General features: G+C 37.7%; 2 protein-coding genes across 2 annotated transcripts; one reads left to right on the forward strand and one right to left on the reverse strand.

The window, feature by feature from the left end:
• Positions 1-2,456: 2,456 nt before the first annotated feature.
• On the forward strand, positions 2,457-10,559 carry si:ch211-125o16.4 (neuroblast differentiation-associated protein AHNAK). The gene is made up of 5 exons (XM_053509383.1): positions 2,457-2,596; positions 5,509-5,565; positions 5,695-5,779; positions 5,900-6,033; positions 6,286-10,559. The coding sequence occupies exons 2-5, from the start codon at positions 5,560-5,562 to the stop codon at positions 10,291-10,293; spliced, it is 4,233 nt and encodes a 1,410-aa protein (XP_053365358.1). The 5' UTR covers positions 2,457-2,596; positions 5,509-5,559; the 3' UTR covers positions 10,294-10,559.
• A 362-nt stretch (positions 10,560-10,921) lies between these two features.
• Positions 10,922-25,921, reverse strand: edaradd (EDAR-associated death domain). The gene is made up of 6 exons (XM_053510234.1): positions 25,843-25,921; positions 19,180-19,238; positions 18,163-18,211; positions 15,561-15,631; positions 13,142-13,193; positions 10,922-13,039 (listed from the first exon to the last, which is right to left on the reverse strand). The coding sequence occupies exons 1-6, from the start codon at positions 25,871-25,873 to the stop codon at positions 12,651-12,653; spliced, it is 651 nt and encodes a 216-aa protein (XP_053366209.1). The 5' UTR covers positions 25,874-25,921; the 3' UTR covers positions 10,922-12,650.
• Between the last annotated feature and the right edge of the window lie 1,025 nt (positions 25,922-26,946).

Raw genomic sequence — 26,946 nt, forward strand, 5'->3', positions numbered from 1 at the left:
CCTTGGAGGAACAGTGTCTGTTTGATGACATTTGGTCTAATGAAAGTCAGGTAAAAAGTGTGAATGTTGGAGAAGGATGGTGAGTGTGTGTGTGTGTGTGTGTGTGTGTCTGTGTGACCGCTTAGGATGAACAGGACAGAGAGATATGAGAATGAGAGTGATACCGTCAGCCTCCTCCCTGACTGCTGCTATTCATATGCGATCAGGACGAGACTCCAACGCCCTGAGCACATGCAGGACAAACCCGACCGTACACACCGCCCGGCCCCCGGAAACACACTCCTATGAACACATAAACTTGCCATCATTCCACCTTGCTTCTCACTTTCTCTCTCACTGAACACCATAATCAGGAGCACACACACCTCTTTCATTACTTATAAAAGCTTCTTTTTTTTTTTTTTTTAAGGATCGCTTGACTGACGCACACAAAAAGAAGTCAAAGTTCACGTGGATTCACAGATCTTCCAAAATATCCTAAATAGATCTAATTAACATATCCAAATGACTCTGAAGTTGGTTTTTACTGTTCAGTTTATACGTTTCCTCTGTTTCATTTTCTCCAGAACTATGGATTTGATTATCCCAGCTGTGCACATGTTCCCCAAACCCACCACATTACTCCAATCCCTAATTCCCTGCACTGTTTAGAATTGAATTTACAACGCTGCGCAAAGTATATAAGAGATGTTTGCTGAGTTAAAGCCTGGTACGGGTTACTAGTGGTGTCTGAACTAAAGATGATGAAAGTGCTTTAAGCCCCTATGCCACCTGCAGCTGGAACCAACTTCGGCCAAATAAGATAAACACTGTTCTTTTTTTCTACTTCTTTTAATTAAACAATTTTTTAATTCATTCTATTAATTAATAATGTGTTTTTTATTCAATTGGTTGAATTTCTCTGTTATTTTAATTATTATTCTTTCTCTTAAAAAAATAGCTTTCACAGGCAGTACAGTATTGTTGTGGTTAGGACTGTGGCCTCGCACCTCCAGGGCTGAGGGTCCAAGTGTGTGTGTGTGTGCATGTGCAGGTGTACTTGTGCATGCCCTGCGATGTGTGCACCCAACTCATGCCCCGAGTCCTCCGGGATAGACCCGGATTGACGGCGAATAAATATCTTCACGTTTCATACATTGCACCAGAAACCAGCCGGTAGGTCTGTCCAGCCAGATTTTTTCACAGCATCATGCGAAACTGGCTGAACAGAAGTTAAAGACACTTTGCCAGTCCTTCTGGAATTTGCCTGAGGTTAAAAATGTTAGGTAAAAGTGATGTTATGAACAGTTATGTGCCGGATTTAATAATCTACTTTGAAATAAGCTACTAATAATCTACTTGCTCAAAGTAAACAAACACAATAAAAATTCATGTCTATCTGTGTTTATATATTTTTACCACTGGAATAACAGCGCTGAAGTGGTATAAGTGAATTTTGTTATATATACTGAAGTCATTTCAATCTTTATCCGATCTACTTTTTCGATTTCTCATTTGTGATCCACTCTCTGATTACTGAACTGGGAGTGTATTTAACTGTCGACGAAAGAGGCGTAAACAAGGTGTAAGATACTGAACCTTACAAAATTCTAGTTCTTGGTATTAATAATTTAGGCAGAGAGTTCTGCTGTACAGAAAGACATGTACGTCGGCTTCAACCTGGAAAAACAATATCACTGGTTACATTACATTGCTGCTTTTCCAACTCGATCACACTGGACTTCTGTAGGTGTGTAGGTGTGTGTGTGTGTGAGTGTGTCAGCCACCTTTGCTGACTTGTTTTACTCGTCTACCAGATTTCCCAGTTGCTTAGCAACCATTAATATTTTACCAGTTAAACAGTGTGCACATTGTGTTTTAGCAGGCTAAAGGCTATTAAGGCTATTAATCAAAAACCTTAGAACCGTGTCCCTATCTGAGAAGGTTCCAAGCTAAGAACCCTTACTGCCAGGATCTAGAACTCATCCAGGAGCATGAATTAACCTGAAGAAAGAAACCTTCGTTCTAGTTCTAAGGCGGAAAAGAAGTTTATACGTAGAAGTTGAAGAAGTTTGCACTAAACAAACTCTTAGAATGAGAGGGTTCTTTAAGGCTTTACTGGACTGGACTAAATGTTCCTGACTTCCAGAGAGTCCTCCATGTGGAACCATTCCTCCCAAACACTGGGGGTTCGAGAGTGTTCCAGGATGCTTTGTACTTTTTATCTCGAACTATATTGCTGTTTTCGTGTTATTTCAGGGTTCACTGGATAAATGGGGTCCTGTGTGGACGTGTGTGTGATGAGAGACCACTGTGAAGTCGCGGGAGAGCCGAAGAACTCTGAAGCGTTCTACATTTGTGCGAGTGTGATTCGAGGAAATCTTTCAAAGTGTCTCTCGTAGTCGCTCAGGTTTCGGTGTGTGTGCATGTATGTGTGTGTGTGTGTGTGTGTGTGTGTGTGTGTGTGTATGCTGCAGAACCAGTTTGGTTGCTAAGTGTTTATCATCAGCAGCTCTATGAGTGACCGAGCGAGTGAAGGAAAGGATCAGACCCAGTCGGACTTTAGGCGAGTGAACATCTGACAAGAGGAAGCTTCTTACCTCGGCAGCATCAACAGGTTAGTCTCTCTCTCTCTCTCTCTTTCTTTCTTTCTCACATCTTTAGCTATAATTCTAAAAACACAATGTACACCGCACCATGTGTACACACCACACACTTTTAATGGATGTTTCTTTCTAGGCATGTCTTCATTATTCACATAAGACCTAAAGCGTGAATCAGTAGAACAGTATCTTTTCCTCTCGACTGTTTATCATGACCCATGTGTTTTTTTATTCATCCGACTTTGGTTATAAAAAAGACTTGAATTCATAAATGTGTTCCTCTTCTTCTTCTTCTTCTTGGCACTCTAATATATTTCCACACTACTGAAGCTGTGATTCACATCATTAAGCTGTGATTCATAGAAAGTGTTTTCCACGAGAGGTTTTTTAAAAAAATCCGCCATGATGTCTAGCTGAAGAGAGAACTAAACGTCCAGTCGCTGAGAAATGACATTAATTCAACGCTAAGAAATGTGAAATGTCTTTAGTTGTGACTGCAAGTGTAGATTAAACAGCAAGTTTGTGTGCGTGTGTGTGTGTGTGTGTGTGTGTGTGTGTGGGAGGAAGGTCGGGGGTTTAGGGGTCACCACCATCAGGGAAGGGTGTAAGCTCCAATCTCAGGGAGTGTCCCCGAGCGAAACCCTGAGCCGAGACTCTGCAGGCACATCATCTACAGCATCTAAAGATACGAATCTTAATGGCAGAAATCTTACAGTAAAAACACACAGTGTTACATTAACACTGTTACACTTAGAAACTGTTCCTTTAAAAATGCTACTTTTAGAAACAGTGTTGTTCTAAAAAAAAATACAATGTTTCTTTTTAAAGTAGCTTTTTCAACATAACATTGTCAATTTAAACGTTAAACAATGACGATCATTATTATACAGTCTTGTGATGAACAAATTTTGAAGTAATCAATGTTCGTCTAATTAACGATTCTTTAATTATGCTCGCTTGTACTGAATGTAAATAATGATAATCATCAAAGCGTGCATCAGTCTGTTGTTGCAACTGGAAAACAGACACAAAGGTTTATTAACCAAATGATTTGTATAGGACTTCAGGTTGAAGGAATTCATCTAGTCACATGATCATATCCAGTCCTTTATACGCTCATCCACCACGCCCTGTTAATAAGATGTAAGTAGGCTCATGGATATAACTAGTGTCGATGAAATTGATGACAAGACGTGGTGTGTGTTTGTGTGTTTGTGTAAGCTATGCAGCAGGGTCAGGTTAGCCAGCCGTCAGTCATGTGAACCAACAGGTTTTACACCTTTTACCCCAAACCCCAAACCATACTTCACATTCCAATGACATGAGCTGGTGTTTCGCACCACGCAGCACACACACACGCACACACACACACACACACAACACGGCAGATAATGAGTGTTTTAAAAGTGAGAAGCTCAGGGTGTAATGGGTATTTGTGGTCCAGCGCAGGAAAGCGCAGCTTTATTTATAACGCAGATTATATTTTAACATCTCACAAGATTCACTCATTAAGCAATCGGAAGTTGGTGAGTTCAAATCCGAGTGACTCATCAGCTGTTAGTGTGATGAGTGTAAATCTTGAGTGTTAATGTTGAACGCCTGGATAAATCTGCACGTGTAAATAAATCAACATTTCTTATGAAGTTGATTTAAACTGCTTTAGGTCCAGGGTAGACCAAAATCCTGCAGCTCACTCAGCTTCCTCAGAACACACCGCCAGGGCCCAAAAGCCTTTATTATACAAACTTCAGTACATTACATCCCGGAATATTCTGTGACCGTACTGCTATTTTAATAAGGAACGAATCAAACACAAAAAAACTGCCGTGTTAACTGTCTGCAGAATGTGGAACTATAAAAGGTCCTAATGATCAGGTTTAAAACAAACATCTAAGTATAACTCTATAATTATACACACTTTAGATTAATGCATTTTACTGAAACATACAGGTTGTTCAGTTTACAGCTGTTGAAATATATGTAAAAATTAATTGATGATTTCTTTCCTAGATAGTAAAAAATAAAATAAAATAGAAACAGTCATCGATTTTGCACTTGACCATGTGCAACTCACCAGTTTTTTTAGGTTCTAGATACATTGTTTACATTTCAAATGTTATTATGATTATTATTACTAGTATAATTATAATAATTATTAGTAATAATAAAAACAACAACAATATCAATAACAATATTAATAATAATAATAATAATAATAATAATAATAATAATAATTATTATTATTATAAGTAGTAGTAGTAGTAGTATTAGTAGTAATATTAATAATAATAATAATAATAATAATAATAATAATAATATTATTATTATTATTATATGAAGAAATACAAATTAAGTGTTGCATAAACTACAACTTTTCTTTATGAAACAATGGATGATCTTTAAAAATACCCTTCTTGCTGAAGCATAACAAAGGCTTATTTAACATGTAGAAGTAATTAAACATGTAAATAGCATTTATACAATTAGCTTAATTAATTAAACACCTATCCAAGCCTTGGAAAAAAAAAAAAAAAAATATATATATATATATATATATATATATATATATAGGTATAAAATATCAACAATTTCACTTTAAAAGAAATCTTTGTCATATGCTTCACACAGGCTTCTTCATCATTTAAAGGGATGTAACAGGCTAAAAAGTCACACATGCATGTAAAGATTTACTATTATTTATTTTTCAATAACTGGTTGTGCAACATTGCGTAACATAATGTTTCCTTGCACTTGAATGAAAGAATCCTAAGAATTTAAGTGCGACTAAACCTGTTTCACACATGACAGCAAGGACAGAGAGAAATGGCAGAGAGCAGAATAATAATACGTCATACTATAAATTAAATGTCTCGACTTTTTAATTAAAATTGATCTTCTCTCATCCTCTCCTATTTTGTCTCAACAGATTACAGGACCTGTTTTCTCTGTGATATGCAGCTGTAGAGATAATTAAGAGATGATGGTAAGTTTCTGTCACCATATGAGGGCGTTGCTTCATTGTCAGCTGACTCAATGCAGATATATTACTTTGCCAATGTGTGACTTTAAATATTTATGAATAATCTGATATTCTATTAATGATCCTTTTCAGAATGGAGAAATAGGGACCTCGAAGCTCTCAGTTGGTGATATGATAAACACTGGAATCAAAGAACCTGCAGCCAACCTAATGCAAGGTAATGACTGTGCTTCGGGTTTATCGTAAAACCAATATGAAACGTTGATTATAACAAAAGGTACGAAAAAGACTTTAGAGTTCATTGATGGTAAAATGATTGCCAACCACTCTTCCATAGATGAGAAGATTGTCGCAGCCACAATTCACTTGGATCACCTCAGTAAAGATGAAGTCCAGAAATTACTCAACATCATTCAGCCTTATGATGAGAACCTTGAAATTAAGACCAAAAGCGATGCACATGCTGGAGTGGTAAGCAACATTGTAATCTAAACCCTCCAAATATACTGCACTAAAGTAAATATTTAATGCAGAATTAACTAAATAAACAGTGTCTGTATTTGTTGTGTTGTTTTGGCTGGAAAACTACTGTAAATCATATAGGATTTAACTATCGGATCATATAGGATCTACAATAAAGTACACACCATTTAGCTTTTCAAATAAACAACAACAAATAAGGTGTAATGAATTCTTGATCTCTCTGTCATTTCTTTTCCATAGAGACTGGGTGATTTGTTTTTTAAGGGTGAAACTCCAAAACTTCAAGCCCCATCAGCTGGCATCCATGGGTCGAATGGGAGTTATAGTCTCCCAGGTGTTAAAGGTGACCTCGCAGCTCCATCGGTGAATGGAGAAGTTCCACATGTGTATCTAAAGGGTTCCGCACCTGAGGTGACAGTTGGGGACAAAGGCAAGTTCAGGATGCCAGCCTTCGGTATGACAGGGCCGAAACTTAAAGGTGCTAATCTAGACGGCAGCATCTCTTCTCCAACACTGAACTCTCCAGACGTTGCTGCAGAGCTCAAGACACCAGAACTATGCTCTGAACCTCCGAAGTTTAAGATGCCAAACTTTCAGGGTAGTTCCCCTGATATAGATGTGAATTTACCAAATGGTCCCAGTCTAAATACACAACTCTCAGATGTTGACATTGGTGCACCCTCTGGAAAAATCAAATTGCCCAAAGCAAACTGGGGTATCTCAAAACCTCATGTAAATACACCAGAAGCTGACCTGTCTGCTCCAAATGTTAAAGCTGGCATCAAGACCCCTGGTGTAGATGTGAATTTACCTGAAGCTAAGATTAGCAATCCTGAAGTTGGCATTGATACCCCAAATTTTTCCACAGACAGCCCATCTGCTAAATTTAAATGGCCCAAATTCAAGAAACCCAAGGGAAAAGTGAAAGGGCAGTTGGGGGACATTGATGCAAATGTGAATACTCCAGAACTCAATTTGTCAGCCCCTAAAGTGAATGCAGACATCAATGCACCAAACGTTGATATTGATGTCCCAGATGTTGATCTTAATGCTCCAAAAGTAAATATTGATGCCCCATCTGGAAAATTAAAGTTTCCCACTCTCAAGCAACCAAAGCTTAACTTGAATAAACCAAAGGTGGAAGGGCCCAATTTTGGTGCAGACATTAAGACACCAGATATGGATGTAGATATGAATTTGCCCAAAGCTAAACTTGAAGGCCCAAACATAGACGCCAAAGTACCAAATGTCAAACTCTCTGCACCAAAAGTAGAAGGTAATATCGATACACCAGACCTAGACATCAAAACTCCAAATGTAGACCTAAAATCTGAAGCAGCACCCATTAAATTCAAGCTACCAAAGCTGCGGAAAATAAATGCCTCTAGTGCGAAAGTCAAAGGACCAGACATAGATGCTGATCTTAATGTCCCAGATGTTGATGTTAATGGAGATGTAAATCTGAAAACTCCCAAAGTTGATGCCCCATCTGTAAGAGGAAAGAAGCCACATATTAAGCTACCTAAATTTAGTCTTACTGGGCCAAGAGTAAAATCACCAAAAGTTGATGCAAATTTGCAAACACCCAATGTAGATGTAAACCTACCATCAGGAGAACTCAAAGGGCCTAAGCTGGACTTAAAAGCACCAAAGATTGATGGTTCCTTAGCTGTTCCAGATGTCGATTTGCCCAAAGCTGAGCTGAAAAATCCAAATCTTAACCTTCATGCAAAATCACCAGATCTCAACCTGTCTCCTCCAGATGTAGATCTAAACTTACCAAAAGGAGAAATCAAAGGCCCTGATGTGGATTTACATACTCCGGATGCCAACATTCATGCACCATCTGGAAAATTTAAGAAGCCAAACCTCAAGCTGCCCAAATTCAACCTCACTGGACCAAAGGTCAAGGGACCAAATCTTGATGCAGAACTAAATGGCCCAAACATAGACATGGATCTACCTAAATCAGATCTCAAAGGACCTGATCTTAACCTGAGGGCACCAAATGTTGACCTTTCTAGTCCAGATGTAGACCTGAGCTTGCCAAAGGGTAGTCTTCAAGGCCCTAACATAGACCTGAAGGTCCCAGATGCTGACAGTGCTGCACCTTCTGTAAAATTAAATAAGCCAAACCTCAAGCTGCCCAAATTCAACCTCTCTGGACCAAAGGTTGAAGGACCAAATCTTGATGCCGAACTAAATGCCCCAAACATAGACATGGATTTACCTAAAGCAGATCTCAAAGGACCTGATCTTAACTTGAGGACACCAAATCTTGACCTTTCTAGCCCAGATGTAGACCTAAGCTTGCCAAAAGGAAGTATTCAAAGCCCAAATATAGATATGAAGGTTCCAGATGCCAACATTGATGCACCTTCTGTTAAATTCAAGAAACCGAACCTCAAACTGCCCAAATTCAACCTCTCTGGGCCAAAGATCAAGGGACCAAATCTTGATGCCGAACTAAATGCCCCAAACATAGACATGGATCTACCTAAAGCAGATCTCAAAGGACCTAATCTTAACCTAAGGGCACCAAATGTTGACCTTTCTAGCCCAGATGTAGACCTGAGCTTGCCAAAGGGAAGTATTCAAAGCCCAAATATAGATATGAAGGTTCCAGATGCCAACATTGATGCACCTTCTGTTAAATTCAAGAAACCAAACCTTAAACTGCCCAAATTCAACCTCACTGGGCCAAAGATCAAGGGACCAAATCTTGATGCCGAACTAAATGCCCCAAACATAGACATGGATCTACCCAAAGCAGATCTCAAAGGACCTGATCTTAACCTAAGGGCACCAAATGTTGACCTTTCTAGCCCAGATGTAGACCTGAGCTTGCCAAAGGGAAGTATTCAAAGCCCAAATATAGATATGAAGGTCCCAGATGCCAACATTGATGCACCTTCTGTAAAATTACAGAAGCCAAACCTCAAGCTGCCCAAATTCAACCTCTCTGGACCAAAGGTCATGGGACCAAATCTGGATGCAGAACTAAATGCCCCAAACATAGACATGGATCTACCCAAAGCAGATTTCAAAGGACCTGATCTTAACCTAAAGGCACCAAATGTTGACCTTTCTAGCAAAGATGTAGACCTGAGCTTGCCAAAGGGAAGTCTTCAAGGCCATGATTTAGATTTGAAGGTCCCAAATGCTAACATTGATGCACCTTCTATAAAATTTAAGAAGCCACATCTTAAAACTCCCAATTTAAACCTCTCTGGACCAAAGCTTAATGAGCCTAACCTGAATGCCAGTGAAGATCTGGATGTTGATCTAAACCTACCAAGGGCTAAAATCAGTGCATCCGACGTTGATATGAAATTACCCAAAGCTGACATTAAAGGTCCTGATGTAGAAGTTATGACTCCAGACTCTGGAAAATTTAAATTGTTTACTCTCAAAAAATCTAGTACCAAAGTAAAGACACCTGACGTTGATATCAATCCATCAGTGAAAAATCCAGACCTCAGCCTGTTAGCTCCAAGCATTGATGCAGATGTTAAAGCTCCAGATGCCAGTGTGAACTTACCTACAGCTGATCTCAAAGGTCCCAGTGTTGATGTAGATGCCCCTAAAGCAAAGCTCAAATTTCCAACACTGAAAAAATTTAATTTTTCTGGTCCAAAAGTAAAATCTGCTGAATTCGATGAACCTGACCTGAGCTTGTCAGCCCCCAAAGTTGAGAGCCCTACTGTCGATTTGAGTTTACCCAACGTAGCTGTTAATGCCGAACCTATAGATGTCAGTGCTGATGCAGATGTAAAACTTCCAAAAAATCTGCCCGTGTTCAAGACACACCGACTTCCCAACAGCAGATTTGATGATCTCGCACAAGAAGCTACTGAAGCCCTTGACATGAACAACAGCCCCTTTAAAACAGAGACACAGGCTGGGACCTTCTCAGTTCCCACCATCCCAAGGGTGAAAGCTGCATGGAAAACATCCTCGGGAACTCTCAATTCCAACGGACCTACACAATCCATAGATGTCAGAGAAAGATTACGACTTTTTACAACTCGTTCCACACACGATCTCACTGCGCCTTCTGTTGACGCTTCAGTGAGCACTGAACTTCCAGACAGTCCTGCAAAAGTAAAACGAGGAACATTTAAAATAACGAATCCTGACTCGGAGAAGGACTATCCGATAGTGAACTCAACCCGCAAAGAAGATAAACTTTCTCTCAGTCTTAACAACATGCTTGGTTTAAGCACAGATTCAGATACAGAGAATTAGCTTCAAGTCTTAAAAATTACCCATCTATAATTATAAAATAATTATTTTTATTACATTTCTTTTGTTTACATAACAATAATGCTGGTCCTAAATTCAGTTTATTACTAGACATAAATATAAGGGAAAATCTTTATGACCAGAACCAAGAATTTCGTAGAATTATGTAAAAAAATTAAGAAAAAATTTAAAGTTTGTATTTACATGGGTGAAGTTTAATATATTGTCATATATAAATCCTATAATTATTTTGTATAGTGTTATTTTGTACGTTATTCATGATAAAAATAAAAATTCTTATAAACCATTTTAAAATGTATTTTGAGTATAAAACTTCATGTGCAATGTAAGCTAATATAATAATGAATATTAGATATCATTTAATGCATATATTCTTAATATTTTTATTTATCTAATGGGAATAAAACATTTGTTTAAAATACTGTTAGAACTTTATATTTGTAACAAGCTTCTTTTACTGTAAAATATTTATATATACGCCTGTATGTATTTTTTTTTCAATAAATTAATACTTTAATGTATTAATGTTTCGTTCTTCTTTCGATTTTAGCAAATTAGCTTTCCAATTACAACCCATGACATAATATTATATCAACACATTTATTTATAAAAACATGAATGATATTCATACATAAACCCATACACACACACACACACATACAAACACACACAATGTGGCCCACTTGTACAACAGTTATGGTATATGTCTATGAAACCCTGGGAGGCTCATAGTAAGAATTTCTGAATTTTAAATTTAATACATCAAACAAACAAACATGAATAAGTGCAATTCACATTGCAGAAATAAAACAGTTTAAAGAAAACTATTAAATCAAAAGTAATGGATTTGCAGTGGAAGTTTTCTCAACACACTGACCACTTGTATCATTTTTGAACCCTTGTTGTTGCCTAAAGTTGAGGTGTTGTGGTGAAGTCTAAACATTTATCTGGAACAATTCCTCGGACCATTCGTTACACAGTCTAGCCTTCCTCACAGCTTTAGTTCATGCTTGCATTCAGTTCCCTTTTATTGTTTTATACACAAACTGGAAGAACACACATATGGTTTCATCTTCTCCTGTCATGTATGACCTTTCATTAAATGCGCAGAGAGACAATAGGAAGAAATATAAAGCGTGGAAGTATGGTCCAATCATTTAAATGTTTGGTACGATAAAAGCTTGCTTTGTTAATTTAATCTTGGTCTGGAGCATGTGATGTAAACCACAGAACTGATTTTCACACCGATTAGTGTGTTATTAAATTTGTGTTTAACTTGTTAGCTTCAGCATTTGCATAGTTACTACTGTTCCACAGGTAACAGTGCAAGTGATTTTTTCGCTTGCTAGCGTGAACAAGGGCGTGTTTAGCAGAACATATGGTAAGTTCTGTGTAAAAGGCACCATGAGGACAACTGTGACCCAAGGCAATAGTGTCATATTTCCCATAATTTTATTCAGTAGAAGGTCCCAGACTGCAGGGCTTTTCAGTACAAAATACCATAAAGTGTGAGGATCCATAAGAAATCTTTTTCTCTCTTTTAACATTTGGTGAATCATAGTAACTAAAGGAACCAAAACTATATGGTATGCCAAAATTCATAAAGAGGAGAACTCTAACTGTAAGCGAACCCAGTAAAATACTGCATGCAGCATTCTGCATAGAACCCAAAATTATTATTTAATTTGTCCCTGTAACCGAGTAGCATAGATCCATAGACCCTTTGTTCAGGAACCTGTGCAGAGCTCAACAAGAATTCGCTTCCTCATCAGTGTCGAGTACACATGGAAAGCAAAGAACCCCTCAGGATCCCTTATTTCTAACAAAGAATCTCAGGATTGCAATGCCTTAGCGTTCAAATAAAACATTTTCATTCTGTATGATTGATGAATTTATGCTTTGTCAATTAATGCTTGGTCACTGCATTACCCAACATAGACTGTGCAAACACATCAATCATCTAAAGGGGTTCCTCATTGGTGAGGATTTAGTGCTCTGTAAATACTGTATCTATTCTCTTCTTGAAAGAGGAGTTTGAGTCAGTATGTGTGTTTTCATTCTTTTTTGCAACATGCAAACATCAACCACAGACACAGGGGTTAATTTGCTGTAATGTCCAGTTAAAACAATTTAAACCATTTCATTGTGTGTTTTCAGGCTTGACAATTTATACGCTTTCAAAAAAAAGTATAAAATCAGGCACCCTCATACAGCTACAGAAAGGCCAAAAAAATCCAAAAAGTAAAAACAGCAGAATCCAGGACCAGTCCAGCAGCAGTGGACCACTTCGATGCCTTCCACAAGCCACCCTCATGTCCCTCTTTTTAATGTCTGTTTTGCTAATGTACTCGTTTCCAACGTGAGGGCCAGTCATTTTCCACCCACTGCTGAAGGAGCCGCAGTACATCGATACGTTGGTAAAACTGGCAGAGCTTGGTAAGCTCCGTCACCGGTTTCTGGCTGTAGCGGAACAGGAACTCCTGAGTTGGACTGTGGGAGGTGGAGCCGTGTGTCCGCTGCTCGAGCATCATCAGCTCGTCGTAGCTCATGCCCCAGCGGCTGGCAAAGTTCTTCCAGTTCTTGACGGTGTAGTGCGCAGGGTCGAGCTTCAACCGCAGAGTGTAGAGTAGATCCTCATCGTCCAGCAGGTCGCTGATTTTAGGAGGTGGAACAGAGTACAGGCACTTCTCACAGGAACTCGACAAACACTGGAGATCTGGCGTGAACTCTGAGGCGGAGAAGTCAGGAAGGTTAGTATGTTAAAAATCATTTAATAATATTAATAATAATAAAAATAATAAATACAAGAAAATAAACATACTACGTCTACCTGGAGTAATAGATCCCGGACAGATTAGTGCACTTGCATCATTTTCAACAGGCTGCCACACAAGAAAATAACGTCAGTTTCATGTTTTATTTAAAACAAAACTCGCCTTCATCGGCCTAAACGGGAGAAAACTGGGAATGAGAGAGTTGGACACCAACATCTTCGATTCCCACCTCGGGCCTGTGTGCATGAAAATCGCATGTTCTCCCCAGACTTAGTGGCCTTCCTCCCAGAGTCCAAAGACATACAGTATAGGCTAACTGCCGTTTGTGATTGTCTGTGTCCTGCAACGGATTGACACCCAGTCGAGGATGTACCCTGTCTAGTACCCAGAGTTCCCTAAGATAGGCTTCAAACCTCCTGCGACGGGATAAGCACTATAGAGAATAAGTGAGTGAGAATCAAGGTAAAATACAACCACATAAACCCGGGTCCACATTTAGTTTAAGATGTTTAACATTGAATTGCTTGACTTGCTTACGAACTGTACTTAACAATTACCCTGAACAATTAATTATCCAGAGAACCCTTTAGAAAAACATTTATTTCTCTCAGACACTAAACTTATTGTTAACACTGCATGGGAAACAGCACAATCTCAAAGCTCTGATGCACACATGCTGTTCTTAATCACCTTAACAGTCTTGTAAAATTTAAGGAAACTACAAAATTGTCTCTTTGAATGTTCACTGAGAATGTTCCATCTTACAATTTTTGTGCCTTTTTTAAAAAAGGGGTTTTAAATTTTAATTTAAAAAATTGCAGCAGTGTAAACCTGAGCAAAAACTTAAACTAAAACTCTATTTGGTACTAAAAACATCCGAAACCTTAACACAGTTCTGAGGAATGTCTTAATCCGAGGACATTTAAGCAATGTGAAACAGAGATTCAGAGATACATTTTACAACAATGTTTTAAAACGTCTTTTTAATTTTGCTCCAAAGCCAAGAGTTTCTCCTTCAAAACCCCCTTATTCTAGAAGAATATTTACATTTGAATCTGTTTTTCTATTAAAATTTCATCACTAATTTTAAGGCGTCAATTTGGGCATAGTGGTTAACGCTATAGCCTCGCATGTCAGGGTTTGATTCCCACCTTGAGTCTGTATGTGGAGTTTGCATGTTCTCCCCATGTTTGGTGGGTTTCCTCCCACAGTCCAAAGACATACAGATTAGGTTAATTGGATTGGCACCCTGTCCAGGATCATACCTTACCTCATGCCCCAAGTTTCCTGAGATAGGCTTCAGGCCCCCACAACCCTGTATACAGTATAAGCGCCATAGAAGATGAATTAATACAAATTTTAGGCAAAACTATGTAATTACTATCCGGTTTATTTATCTTCGGAGAAAAACATCTGGCTTCTGTGAAGTTTCTAAAAAATAACCAAAACCTTTACCAAGTTGATCTAAATCTAAAAAAAAGATTTAGAAGATAAAGAAATTGTAATTTTCTGTCCAAATTCTGTTAAGATCACATTTAGAAAAAACAAAAACAAAACAAACCCCCAAAAAAAAGGTTTTTTGGAAGAACTACTTCCACGTCACGCAGACGTTCTGTAACAGGAGTTTTCCACAATTCACTCAAACAGGCCTCCGTGCTCTGGGTGAGATGTTTATAAGCAGCTGCCTCCTCACACCTGAACTGATTAGATCACCTGACACAAATTAATCTCGTTACTGTTCTATTTATAACCATCAATCTGTTTAAAAGGTAAAATAAATGACCAAAAAATTGTCAAAGGAGTAAACTGTGAATTTTCAGCCCTGCACAAGAAAACCAGTGACATGTATACACATGTACACGCATAACACTCAGAGAAAGTAATTGCAGAGTGGGTTTTGGCACGTCTGAAAATAAACTTCCTGCAGGAAATAAAGTGGAGTAAATGGTGTGTGATCACACAGCTCTGGTGAGGAGGAGGAAACTTCACTGCAGTCGCACTGGGATAGACACACAAAAAGTGTGTGTATGTGTGTGACAGAGAGTGAGAAAAATATAATATTTAAATATCGAAATTTAATTAATATAATTTATAAACCATCATAATTAAAAAATATACAGATTTCCTTCAATATAAACATCTATAAACATCTATTTAAAAATCAATTCATCTGTTTATCTAATGTTGTATATTGGAATTTGCTGGGAAGTAATAGGTAAAACAATATCTACTGTTTTCGCTGTAAATGTAAATTCACAACAAAATTACAACAAAACAGTTGTGATACATTTCAATTAAAAATGTGGAAAAAGTCAGCTGTACAACAATAAAACATCTAATCAGCTACTGTGAGAATAGAAAAGTGTAATTTCACAGCAGCTTCCCAACAGTTAATGCGATTTTTTTCCTAGTAAAGAACAACATGCTTCATGTTTTTATCCTGTTAGAATTAGATTAAAGGAAGCAGTTCCTCACCTGCTGTATTCTGTCTGTGGAAGGCGTGAGGAATCCTGGAGGCACTGAACAAAGCTGGAGAGTCACGTTGTCTACAAAATCCAGGACAAACAATATCACTTACTCAAAAACTAAACAAACTATTCATATTAATGTTAATGATAGTTCTATTTGGAAACGGCACTAAGCCTAATCTGTATGTCTTTGAACTGTGGAAGGAAACCAGAGCACCCTGTTTGCATGTTGTCCCCAGCAATTACGGGGGGAACATGCAAACTCCAATCACACAAATAAGAGGCAGAGGTCGAACCTAGACTCTGATAATTTTTATTAGATTTTATTACATACATTACTTCAAGAAAATTAGTGCTAGACTTTTAGTTTGTACATGTACCTGTTCATCCCCCAATCATCTTTAGATCCCCCATGAAAAGAGGGACTGGAAAGAATAATTAATAAAGCAATCTGTCACACCGTCCATAACCCCACACTGCCCCCTCCACTCCATGTGGTATTTTGTTGCTCAATGGGTGATGAGTGTAAAGATTAACAACAGAAAGGATGGGGATCTAAGCGGTACAGGGAGGAGCTACCGTGTGTCAACAACAGTCGTCTACATGTCTAAGACAGGTTCCAGATCCCAAAGCGGGCCTTTAGAGCTTTTTATTTAAAATCATCAGGCATAAAGAAGGATTAAAGCGGCCTCTTCTTTTTTTTACCTGTTTGGTATACCTCCCCAAATTTCTTTTATTAATAGCTGTAAATCAATATTGTAATTTTGATTAATTAATTTCATGCTTAATATTGCAGATAAATCTGCAATAATTCGAATACTGAAGACATAAAAAACAGGACAATATTTCACAGCTATTAAAATAAAATATTTGTAATCTAATAAAATATATTTTTTTCTTTCTTTTCTTCTTTTTTTTTTTATTTGTTCGAATGCCATGGAAAAAGTATTTGCCCCTCCCTAATTATTTTGCAGACTTATCACACTAAAATGATTGAGATCATCAAACAAATTTTAATATGACAAGAAAATCCCAAGTAAATACAAAATAGTTTTTAAATTATGATTTCATGTATTAAGGGAACAAAGCCATCCATTAATATAATCATATGTATTAATATCATAATTTGTTTGATAATCTCAATGATTTAAGTGTGACAAATATGAAAAAAAAAATCTAATATTTTATGTTGTTGTTGGTCATTCTGCTGCTCCTGACAAGGGGTCGCCACAGCGGAATATCCAGTCCGGACTACAACTTGGCATAGGTTTTACGCCGGATGCCCTTCCTGACGCAACCCTCACATTTTTATCCGGGCTTGGGACCGGCAGTGCATGTTATTTCAAAAGAAATTTTAATTAAAAATATAAATTGCTAAAATTATGAAAAAAATCCAAAATGAATATTAAATAAAGCAATGCAGATTACACTCTACTGTAATCAGATACGGTAACTATGACACAGTAGAGACTTGTTAAAAATTTTAAAGCATAATAATCCACAGCGTAGTACAATTACAGTGTAATATTTTTATCTACATGATGCAGTCATGAATAAACCTGTCAGGATGATGATTAATGATGATTAATAACTGATACGTGAGATGACAACATTAAAGATTGGACAACAGGAGTGACATGAAATCCATAGAGAAAATAAACCCTGATCCTCTGAAAAAACATCAAAATAACTGATCGAAGTCAGTTATGTGAAATTGAAAGACTTTGCAAAAGAGGCCTTGTGCTAGCATGTAAGCTGTTATGCTAATCTTAAAATGTGGCTTGCTTTATGAGGAAGCAAAATTAGCAACAATCCAATTAGTTGTAAATATTAATCTTCTAATAATGTAATAATGTAGGAAAATAACCTCAGAGACAAAGCTAATATTGGAGATTAATCATAAAGCACTAAAGATATCTGTGTACATTTTAGACTAAACTAGAATAACATTAGCTAGATATTTTCAAACTTAGCCAGCTAATGTTTAATAATGTACCTAAAGAAGTTTACTGTAGCAATCCAGACTGCTAGCTAGCTAAACATAACCAGCGTTTCCTAATATAAAATCCTATATATATTTAAATAATAGACTGAGGCACAGACCGAGGCATAGGCAGAACAACTCAAGACTTGATGCTGCTAAGATGCCCAGGTTGTTAACTGGTGATTTGCTAATATTTGTAATGAGCTAAAAGACACTGAACTCAGTACACTTTAGCTACACTGGCTATAGTCTTAATTCAAGCTAGCTATTTTTTTTTTTTTTAGCTAACAGAATATATAAAGCAGTGTGTCCAGCATTGGCTCAACAAAGTACAACTTCTGCTGAGACAAAAACAACAACAACAACACAGCTTTAGCAGCAATAGCTAAGCTAGCCAGCTCCCTAAACCTAGCATAGGTTTAACACATACTGTTGCAGTTTATTTAGATTTGTATTTAATTTAGCCTGTTTATTCTTTAACAAGTAGCTATAAGATTTTAGTACCTAGTCATTTTTATCTTCATGTTAGTTATATTAACTTGCTGCTAGCCATGTTAAGTATTATTATAAGCTCTGACTGAGGCACACATGTAAGAAGAGGTTGTGGTGTAAACTCCTGCGTTACCATGTGGATCAGTCACTTGAACGGGGTAGTTGGACTTCAGTGAGCGAGACTGTAAGAAAAGAAAAAAAGCGTCACACGTTACTTCAGAGAACCTCTCTCTACACACACACACACACCTGACAGTGACTCTGTATCTCTCTTATCCCTCTTTTTTCCCCTGAGTAGAGGTGTATTTGAACAGATAAGAGGCTAGCAAGTAGAGCAAACACTTTCAGGCTAATGAGGTGAGGACAAGCTGAAACACATCTCCATTCCAGCACAGCACAAAGACCTGACTCACCACCTCGACTCACTGCCTACTTCACTCATGACCGTTATACCATTCTAATGAAGGTGTTGATTAATTTTCTATAATAGCAGCCCTAACAGTAGTGCAGGTTTATATTAATGATCGCACTCGAATGCGATATCATTTCTATTGCAACAGCTAATTCAGAGAGGGATGTGTACAGTGGACAGAGTGCTCGTTTTACCACCACACACAGCACCACCTCAAGTAACCTTCTTCTTATTCCACAGCTGTTTATCAATAATGATTTTTAAAAAAAACAAAATGTCAATAAAGATGCAGCAATTGGCCAGTGAACAGAATCGAGGGTTTTTCAGCTTGATTGACCACGAGTGAAGACAGCATTAGCGATATCTGATTCTGCCCCAGTAAAACCGGCACACATGGGCTCCAGAGTGGCATGAAAGAAAAACATTCCCTCTTTTATTTCGAGATCAGCAATCCAGGCAAAGTCTAGGGAGCAAACTGGCCGCGCTCTCAATAATGAATTATTAATGAATAACACTTCCCGCTGAGGGTTTTCCACCCCCGCTAATGGTGCGTGAGCAGCTGTTCACAAAGGATCATCATATGACCAAGAGGAAGCACACGATAGCCTTTGCCCACTCTTGTTGGTGGCTGTGGCTACATTTTTTGTTGGATTTTATTCATACAAAAAGCTTGTTCCTATAATCTGGATCAATTTTTACAAAAGCTGATTTCTTATTAATTATATCTGAACTTCATACCGTGTCTGTAATGAAGCTGCTGGGATCGACATCTTCAACCGGCTCAGAGGCGATCCTCCCTGTTAACGACAAAGGGGTGTAGTGTTTACAGTGCTGCACACGCGCACAAACACACACACACACACATGCACACACACGGACACACATACACACACAAAGTAGGGAACTTCTGAGACACATGTTTCAGTTCAGCTCCATCCTGCAACCTTTGTAAGAAACAGTATAAGAAAAAAACTTTCTCAGATGAACTCATAAGCAGCTTTCTTCCTGATCTCACTCACACACCTGGATGATGCAGTAACACTCTGTCACTGTATCTCTGACTCTAGCTGAATACTTATGTTAGATCCCATTCCTCAGGTCCTCAGGTCTTAAGAGTTCAGCTGTGTATGGGATTTAGCTTGTGTGCAGTTTCTGTGAACATCCTCCACATTTAGGCTTCCTCTCAAATGGTTCCTAGCACGGTTCTCTTTTCAAAGTAACATTCCAGTCATTGGATTAACGACTCAAAATTTCCACAAGGGGAGGAAATATGATGAAGGTCTGTCACCACGCAGAGTGTAGTGTTTCCATGACAGATTTCTCATCCACCACCTCCACGTCATAGATCAAGAACGGTACAAAAACCCGAGTCTTATTGTAAACTCTCAAGCTGTACAAGAAGCTTCAGATCATGATGTGATATTCCTCTGGAGGGGAGGGTTCTCTGTGCTCAGAACATTTTTATGTATAAACTGCTCCATGTATCATGCTGTGCTCTGTAACACTTTAGTTTCATCAAAAACATTGATAAGAAGGAAAAATGTTTATTAATAATGTTTAGAAGTTAAATAATGAGTGGATTGATTTGACACAGGAGATATACCCAGTTTATAATCTGTAACATCGGCATCAGGAACAAATCCTTGTTGACATTTTTGACAAAAGGTCATGATTTAGTGAACATTTCGAGTGCATTCTGATCAGCTTGAGGTTCCCTGTGAACACTGGGTATCAGCCACGGTAAGTACGATTCCAAACAGCAGAAAGCAAAAGGTTCAGTCCAAACGCAACTGTGAACGATGTAGGGAACAAATACACAATAAATTTTGTATTCAAGGTTGCCTTTTTCCAGCTGAGGATGTTGTCCAAGGTAAAACCTTTCCTAAATAAGAAAGACCTTGAAAGGGTCATCCATGCTTTTTATTTTGTGTCGAATTAACTACTGCAATGCCCTTTATGCCGGTATTAGCCAGGATTCTCTTGTGCGACTACAGACCGAACCGCTGCTGCACGACTCATATCAAGGACTTGAAAATATGAACACACAACTCCAGTGCTCTGTTCACTTCCTTCACTGACGTCTGCGCTGATGATGTTTCAGGGTGTTTTAAATGATGGAATTTTGTTGAGGGAAGTTCTCTTCACCAAGCAGGTTGTAGGAAGCACCCTTTGAAGTACTGTACACTGGAATGTAACGCAGCCTTCCTCTTGTTCTTTTTCTTCTTCTGGAAGCATGATGCTCTGAGGCTCAATGTCTTCGTCTGTCTTCATCTGTCCTAACTTCTCCTTGGCCTGATATAGCAGGAGTGAGCTATCAAATGTTTGTACGATTCATATGGCTTTATCTTTCAGACCTGTATATATGAACTGACAAAATTTTAGAACCGACCCAAACCGAGTAAGGTTCACATCAGGGTCAAATGTCAGGAAGTCAACAGTTTCCTTCCTGTATAAAGTAAGAGTATTTCTGGCGTACACATTACTGAGAAGTAGCAGTAGACTTGTCTCTGGTGGAAATGTTCCTGTCCAGTTATGCTGGTTTGTACATTTTGCACACTTATTCCACCTGAGTGCTTGGTTCTTTCCTGGAACTGGGCTTTGATTTCTTCTTTTTTAATCCCGAGCAGTATTCCTTGGGCTCTATGGAGGCTCGGTGGCTGGGAGCGTAAGAGAGAAAAGTAAACTTGACTTGTACAGACGCTGAAAAACACAGCGCAGCTTGGTGTAGAACATCTTGCTAACCCGTTGCCAGAATGCCTGTAGATTATAAAAGCTGATATGAACCTTGTGCAGATGAAACGGCATCAGAGGAAGGAGATCACTGCACCGCAGCAGATTTTTGATAAACAAAGTTCTCTATCAGCCGAATCCTGAAGCGTAAAATAAACCCTGTTTAGTTCTATTGTACGGACATGCAAATAATCATAATGAATACACGGATATGCGAATTAGCCAAGAATAGCATCTGGTGAATAAGTGTGCTTTAGCTACTCTTCCCTGAAAAGAGTTTATACAACACTAGGGACAGGAAACACACACAAAACGTGTCTTTTCTCTGAAATGAGAGAGACAGACAGTTTTTTTTTTTTTTTTTTTTTTGAGAAAGCCTCTCAGATGAATCTTGCCTCCTGAAATCAGGCCGTCATTGTTTCTCGGAGGCAGAGGGAATGCAGGCGACGTGTGGCAGCATGTTCAGGATGAACTTGAGGAGATGAAATGAAAACCACATCATAATATACGACTGCAGGGCTGCCCGTGTGTGTATGAGCACACACACACACACACACACGGCCACCCATACACACCCAGGTACAGGAAAGATAAAGAAAAATGTGCACATTAATGACAGAACATGTTGAGAACAACGTAAATGTTCTGCGTGTGCAAATTATTAACCCTTTGCTCCAGCGTACACACAGACCTGATTCAATAGTCTCAAGACATGCATTAAACCTGAATAATCATAAAAATAGAACATTTTCTTTTTAAACCTGACTCAGTTATAATTTCTAGTTTAGAAAATTATACTTTTATACTATTGTATAATAATAGTTTAATTATGTCATAAAAAATTATTATTATAATGATTTCACTTTTTCATTTATGATCCACAAACAAACAAAATCTTACTCTTCTTCAGACCTGGAGCTCAGAACACTTTCAGTTTTTCTTGTTGTTACTTTTTCCCTTTAATTAGGAACTTTAAGAGAACAAGAGTTTTTCTCTTTATTAATAATTAGCTCTTCATGCTACAGAGCTGGAAACTAATAGCTACGAAGCTATAATATATAATAAATATAATTTGAGTAAATTTCAGAAAGTAGACGTTGTGTTAGAACCACAAAGAGAACCCACGCAGTAATTAAAGCCCTCAGGTTTCCTCCTGACACTGAGCATGTTGGGTTTGTGCCCACACTTTATCTGGTCCTGTCGTAAAATCAAACCTGAGGGGCAAGCTGCACGTGCAGGATGATAAAGGGCGTGGCTAGTTTAAATAAGTATTAAACATTACTAAAAACATATTTTTTACACATGCCAAACTCTCATGGTTGTGCTGACGCCTCTCTATTGATTTAAAGATAAATTTAAATTTAGTTATGTATCGTGACTCTGATTCATTCATTCATTCATTCATCATGGATAGCGCTTTATCCTGTGTACAGGGTCACAGAGGGCCTGGAGCCTATCTCAGGAGACTTTGGGCACAATTCCACAGGCTATTTGGGAACGCCAATTAACGTAATCTGCATGTGTTTGGACTGTGGGAAGAAACCGGAGTATCCAGGGAAGCCACGAAGCACAGGCAGAATGTGCACACAGACCCGTTGCAAAAATCGAACCCTCAACCCTGGAGGTACAAGGCCACAGTGTGGCCGCTACACCTCTACGCTGCCTTGACTATAATGTATAACTTAAATCGGCATATTTATAAAATCGTGACACTAACAAAATCGCAATTCGGATCAAATCGGTCGTGATAATATCGTATCAGCCGGTCCTTAGTGATTCCTAGCCCTAGAGTTAACCTTATTCTTCCATCATATTCACATAGATTTACTCGAAGTTTACAATCACATGCATTCATAAAAAAGTCTAATCAATTGTTATGTGACTGAAAAACCTGCAAAGTAGCGTAACCTCTGCTGTCCTGAAGATGTGGGAAAACTTACAGCTATGCACAGCGTTCACACTGGAGACGTTTCGGGAGAAAATGTCAGCATATCAAACGTTACACATAATTTATTGCTATAGTATTGATTTTGTATTATAGAATGAATGCAGCGTGATTTGCAGCTGCACTGTTGTCAGAGCTGCAGCTCTTGAAAATGAACCAACAGCTCCTGATTGGAAAATTCAGCTGCACTGTGATGAAAAGATTTACAGCAGATATAGAATTTTTGTGTTTCTTTCCGTCACTGAGCTTGTGCGTTATTGATTTTTCTATATTCTACAAATCAAAGTGCCGTTTTTTGAACGTTTTCGGTTAATGGATACACAGTAATAGATTCTACTACTTGCACTTGCACTTATTATACGCACAGACAGACACAGGGCACTTCTCCCTCTCAGTTTCCTATTTTATAAACCCTATAAAGAAAATGACTTGTGATACACCGCAAGGTCCAGACCTGCACTTACACACATAAATCAACTGCAGCAGTTCTATAATTCCTGAAACGTGATAAAACTCTGCGGCTCATAAGTTTCTACTCACTGATTATACTGTACAGTATATAATTCTTATACAACTACACCACAGTGTGTTTCTGATTGCACACTCACACCAGAGCAGGAATAACAGACGCAGAAAGCAAAAGTATCCACGTTGATTATTTTCCTCTAAGAGCACAACCCTAAGTGTTTTATTCCTCTTACACCTCTGAAACTAAATAAAAAAATGATGTAATATTTATTAAAGAACAACACATGCTACTTTCATCCGTTTAAAGCTACATGGGATCTGGTGGAACATCTGCGAAACAAGTCGCTGCTTGTTGATCATTAGCTTGTCATGTTAGCAAGAAACTCCTCTGTCCTGGGAACGTTGTACAAGTTCAGTCTACAGATTTATGAATGTTCTGCATAGAACCTTTCAGTTAGAACAATACTGAACCCTATAACTAAGTGCTGTTTGGAAAAAGATCAGAGAGAGAGAGAGAGAGATCCATTATAATCTCTGGAGCTATATGACAGTGTGTGGCAAAGAAAGTATCGAGTAGAACGTTGATTAGGCAGGAAACCGTCATTCTTTGACATTGGAGAAAGAATCCTAGAATCATGCAGAACCCTCCAAAAAGACCTCTCGACTGTAAACAAAACCCTGAGAGGATCTGTAAAGGTAAAGCCGCTCTCAGTGGTGTTCCTCAGTGTCGAAATGAGTTTCTTTTGAGTTCTGAAGACATGAAGAGGCGAATACTTCAGGTTTCAGATTTCAGGTTTCAGCCAGACCTCATAATAATGATTCTGTATTCAGTCTAGAAATACTTCGGAGGGTGTGTATGTGTGTGTGGGTGTGTTTGAGATTTATTCTGTATTTTACTGTAATGTGCAAATCTGTCTCAATAGTGCACTTAACCTCTAATCAACAGATTAAAAATGTGTAAAGTTGTTGATTTGTTGAAGCTTATTTTAATGGAGGAGACTTTAAATTAGCATAACAAACTTTTTAATAAACAGAGGGATTTTCAGAGGAGCGGATCCCTAATAGATACAACAGCGCACCTTTTCATTCATTTTAAATAACTACTTAGTTATTTAAATTACTTAGTTATTAACCTAGTTAACCCAGTGTAAGTATGTATCCAATGTTGTAAACATTAAAGCACTTTTTGTAAGTCGCTCTGGATAAGAGCGTCTGCCAAATGCCTAAATGTAAATGTAAATGTAAATAAGTTTTCGTTTCTTTTCAAACAATAATACCCTCTTTTTCATAATATGTCACTATGTGATGGATAAAAGTTTTTTTTTTTGTCATGTTCGCAGATGTTGTGTAATCGTGGAGTGGCGTGCTCACTGCCACATTTAGCTACATAACGCTATTATTGCCTTATTGTTACCTTTATTACACTAGGTAATTGTTACCTAGTGGCCAAACATGGGAACTGCAACAAATAAACACTAATAAAAATGGACAGGACGGTTAGTATCGGGGTAGCCAAGGTCACATTTCCTACAGCAAGTCGGGTTAGTTTGGAAACACACAGCACTCAGCAGCAGTTCAGATCTTGTTTTATGGCAAATAATTCGAACACAGAGAAACACACATGATCACTGTACAACACTGTGCAACACACTTCACTCATAGCAGAAGTAAAGTAAAAAAACTATAAACATCAAGATTTAAATTGCATATACTGAAAATGTCTTGATTTATCGTGTTATTTAAAATTTGTGTGGATAAAATACTACAAATTATATAAAAACAAAGTTAATAACAAAATATTAAAATTTTATAATGATAATGATAATAATAAAAAAATATTCACAAAGAAACTGTAATAGTTTAAACAGTAACATTATGAAATTATTTTTTTATGTAAACCTAATAATCTATAATCTAATATAATATGTTTACAATCTAATATGTTTAACTGAAAGTTATTTCTTCTTCACACATAAAAAGTTCACTTCTCATCATCATCATTATTATTATCATCATCATCATCATCATTATCATCATTATTAGTATTGTACAAGTCTTTCTCCTGAAGTTATCCTGTAGTTAAATAATGATCAAGCTGCTAAAGGCTGAGAGTCAGAGGAATGAGTGTGTGTGTGTGTGTGTGTGTGTGTAATCTCCCTCGGCATGGCCAGTCCGCAGCGCAGTAGTTACAGCACACACACACACACACACACACGAGTCAAAGGTGAAGTGAAGGAGCTGAGAGCTAAATGACTCACCGAGCGGCTCGTGCAGCGCCTGTAGACTCATCCTCCGAGAGAGAGAGAGAGAGAGAGAGAGAGAGAGATCCGGTCCCGAGTCCGTCACCACTCAGCTCTAAGCAGCTCTCCAGCAGGAGCAGAACAACACCACCGGGGGCGTGAGGAGAACACACACTCCATCACTTCCTGTGGACTAACGGTGAACAGTGATTCACTCAACGAATCGGTTCTTCGTTTAATATGAATCACTCACTGCGAGTCACTTAAAGGTGAATCGAATTGAGGAGATTTGGGGTTCTTTAGAAGTTTTTTTGTGTGTGTGGGTGTTTACAGTTAATAATAAATAAATAAGTAAAAATATTTTAAAAGATTTAACAAACAATTTATATAATAGTAGTAGTAGTAATAATAATAATAATAATAATAATAATAATAATAAAACAATTATCAGTATTATTATTATAATTATTATTATTGTTCTAGTTTTATATTTAAATGCTAAAAATATTTTATTTATTTGCTGATTTATTTGGATTGGTATTGTTCTGTTTTGCAGTGTCATTAGGTACTAGTTAATTTGATTATTTAACATTTTTACTTACTGTTTTTAAATGTCCAAAAATAACTACAAAATTTCATTTTTCTAATATTATTATAATTATTTTTATTGTATGTATGACCTGTGAGTCGATTCGCATCAAAGAGTCGTTTAGATTAAAATGATTCAGCTGTTTGCTCATGATTGGCGGGAGTCGATTCGCAAACATAAATGAATCAAAAGGTGTTCAGGACAGGACTGAATGCCTTAAGTATTACTTCATCCTGTCTGACATTTTATTAAATAACTTTTTTTGAAAGTAAAAGTTGAAGTGCATGAACTCACCTACAATCACGTGACCATTCAGTCACTCTTTAAAGTAAATGAAGACTGTAAATATTTATTTTGCAGTGGGTTACACTTCATCACGTATTATTCCCAGTGATAACCAGCTAAAAAATATTATTATTATTATTATTATTATTATTATTATTAAGCATTGCATATTTTTCTTAAATCTTTTTTATTATTATTTTACTGCACTACATCACTAGACTACTTAAACTTTGTGAAGACTGCCCCTC

This window comes from Clarias gariepinus, chromosome 13, assembly GCF_024256425.1.
Source record: "Clarias gariepinus isolate MV-2021 ecotype Netherlands chromosome 13, CGAR_prim_01v2, whole genome shotgun sequence".
Taxonomy (NCBI): Eukaryota; Metazoa; Chordata; class Actinopteri; order Siluriformes; family Clariidae; genus Clarias; species Clarias gariepinus.

Excerpts from the sequence above, each read along its gene's own strand:
- si:ch211-125o16.4 (XM_053509383.1), top strand. Across the intron at positions 5,780-5,899 it reads TGCAGCCAACCTAATGCAAG|ATGAGAAGATTGTCGCAGCC; the intron begins GTAATGACTGTG and ends ACTCTTCCATAG. Across the intron at positions 6,034-6,285 it reads GCGATGCACATGCTGGAGTG|AGACTGGGTGATTTGTTTTT; the intron begins GTAAGCAACATT and ends TCTTTTCCATAG.
- edaradd (XM_053510234.1), bottom strand. The coding sequence starts at position 25,873 with ATGAGTCTACAGGCGCTGCACGAGCCGCTCG. Across the intron at positions 19,239-25,842 it reads GGCGCTGCACGAGCCGCTCG|GGAGGATCGCCTCTGAGCCG; the intron begins GTGAGTCATTTA and ends TGTCGTTAACAG. Across the intron at positions 13,040-13,141 it reads TCCGGGATCTATTACTCCAG|AGTTCACGCCAGATCTCCAG; the intron begins GTAGACGTAGTA and ends TCTCCGCCTCAG.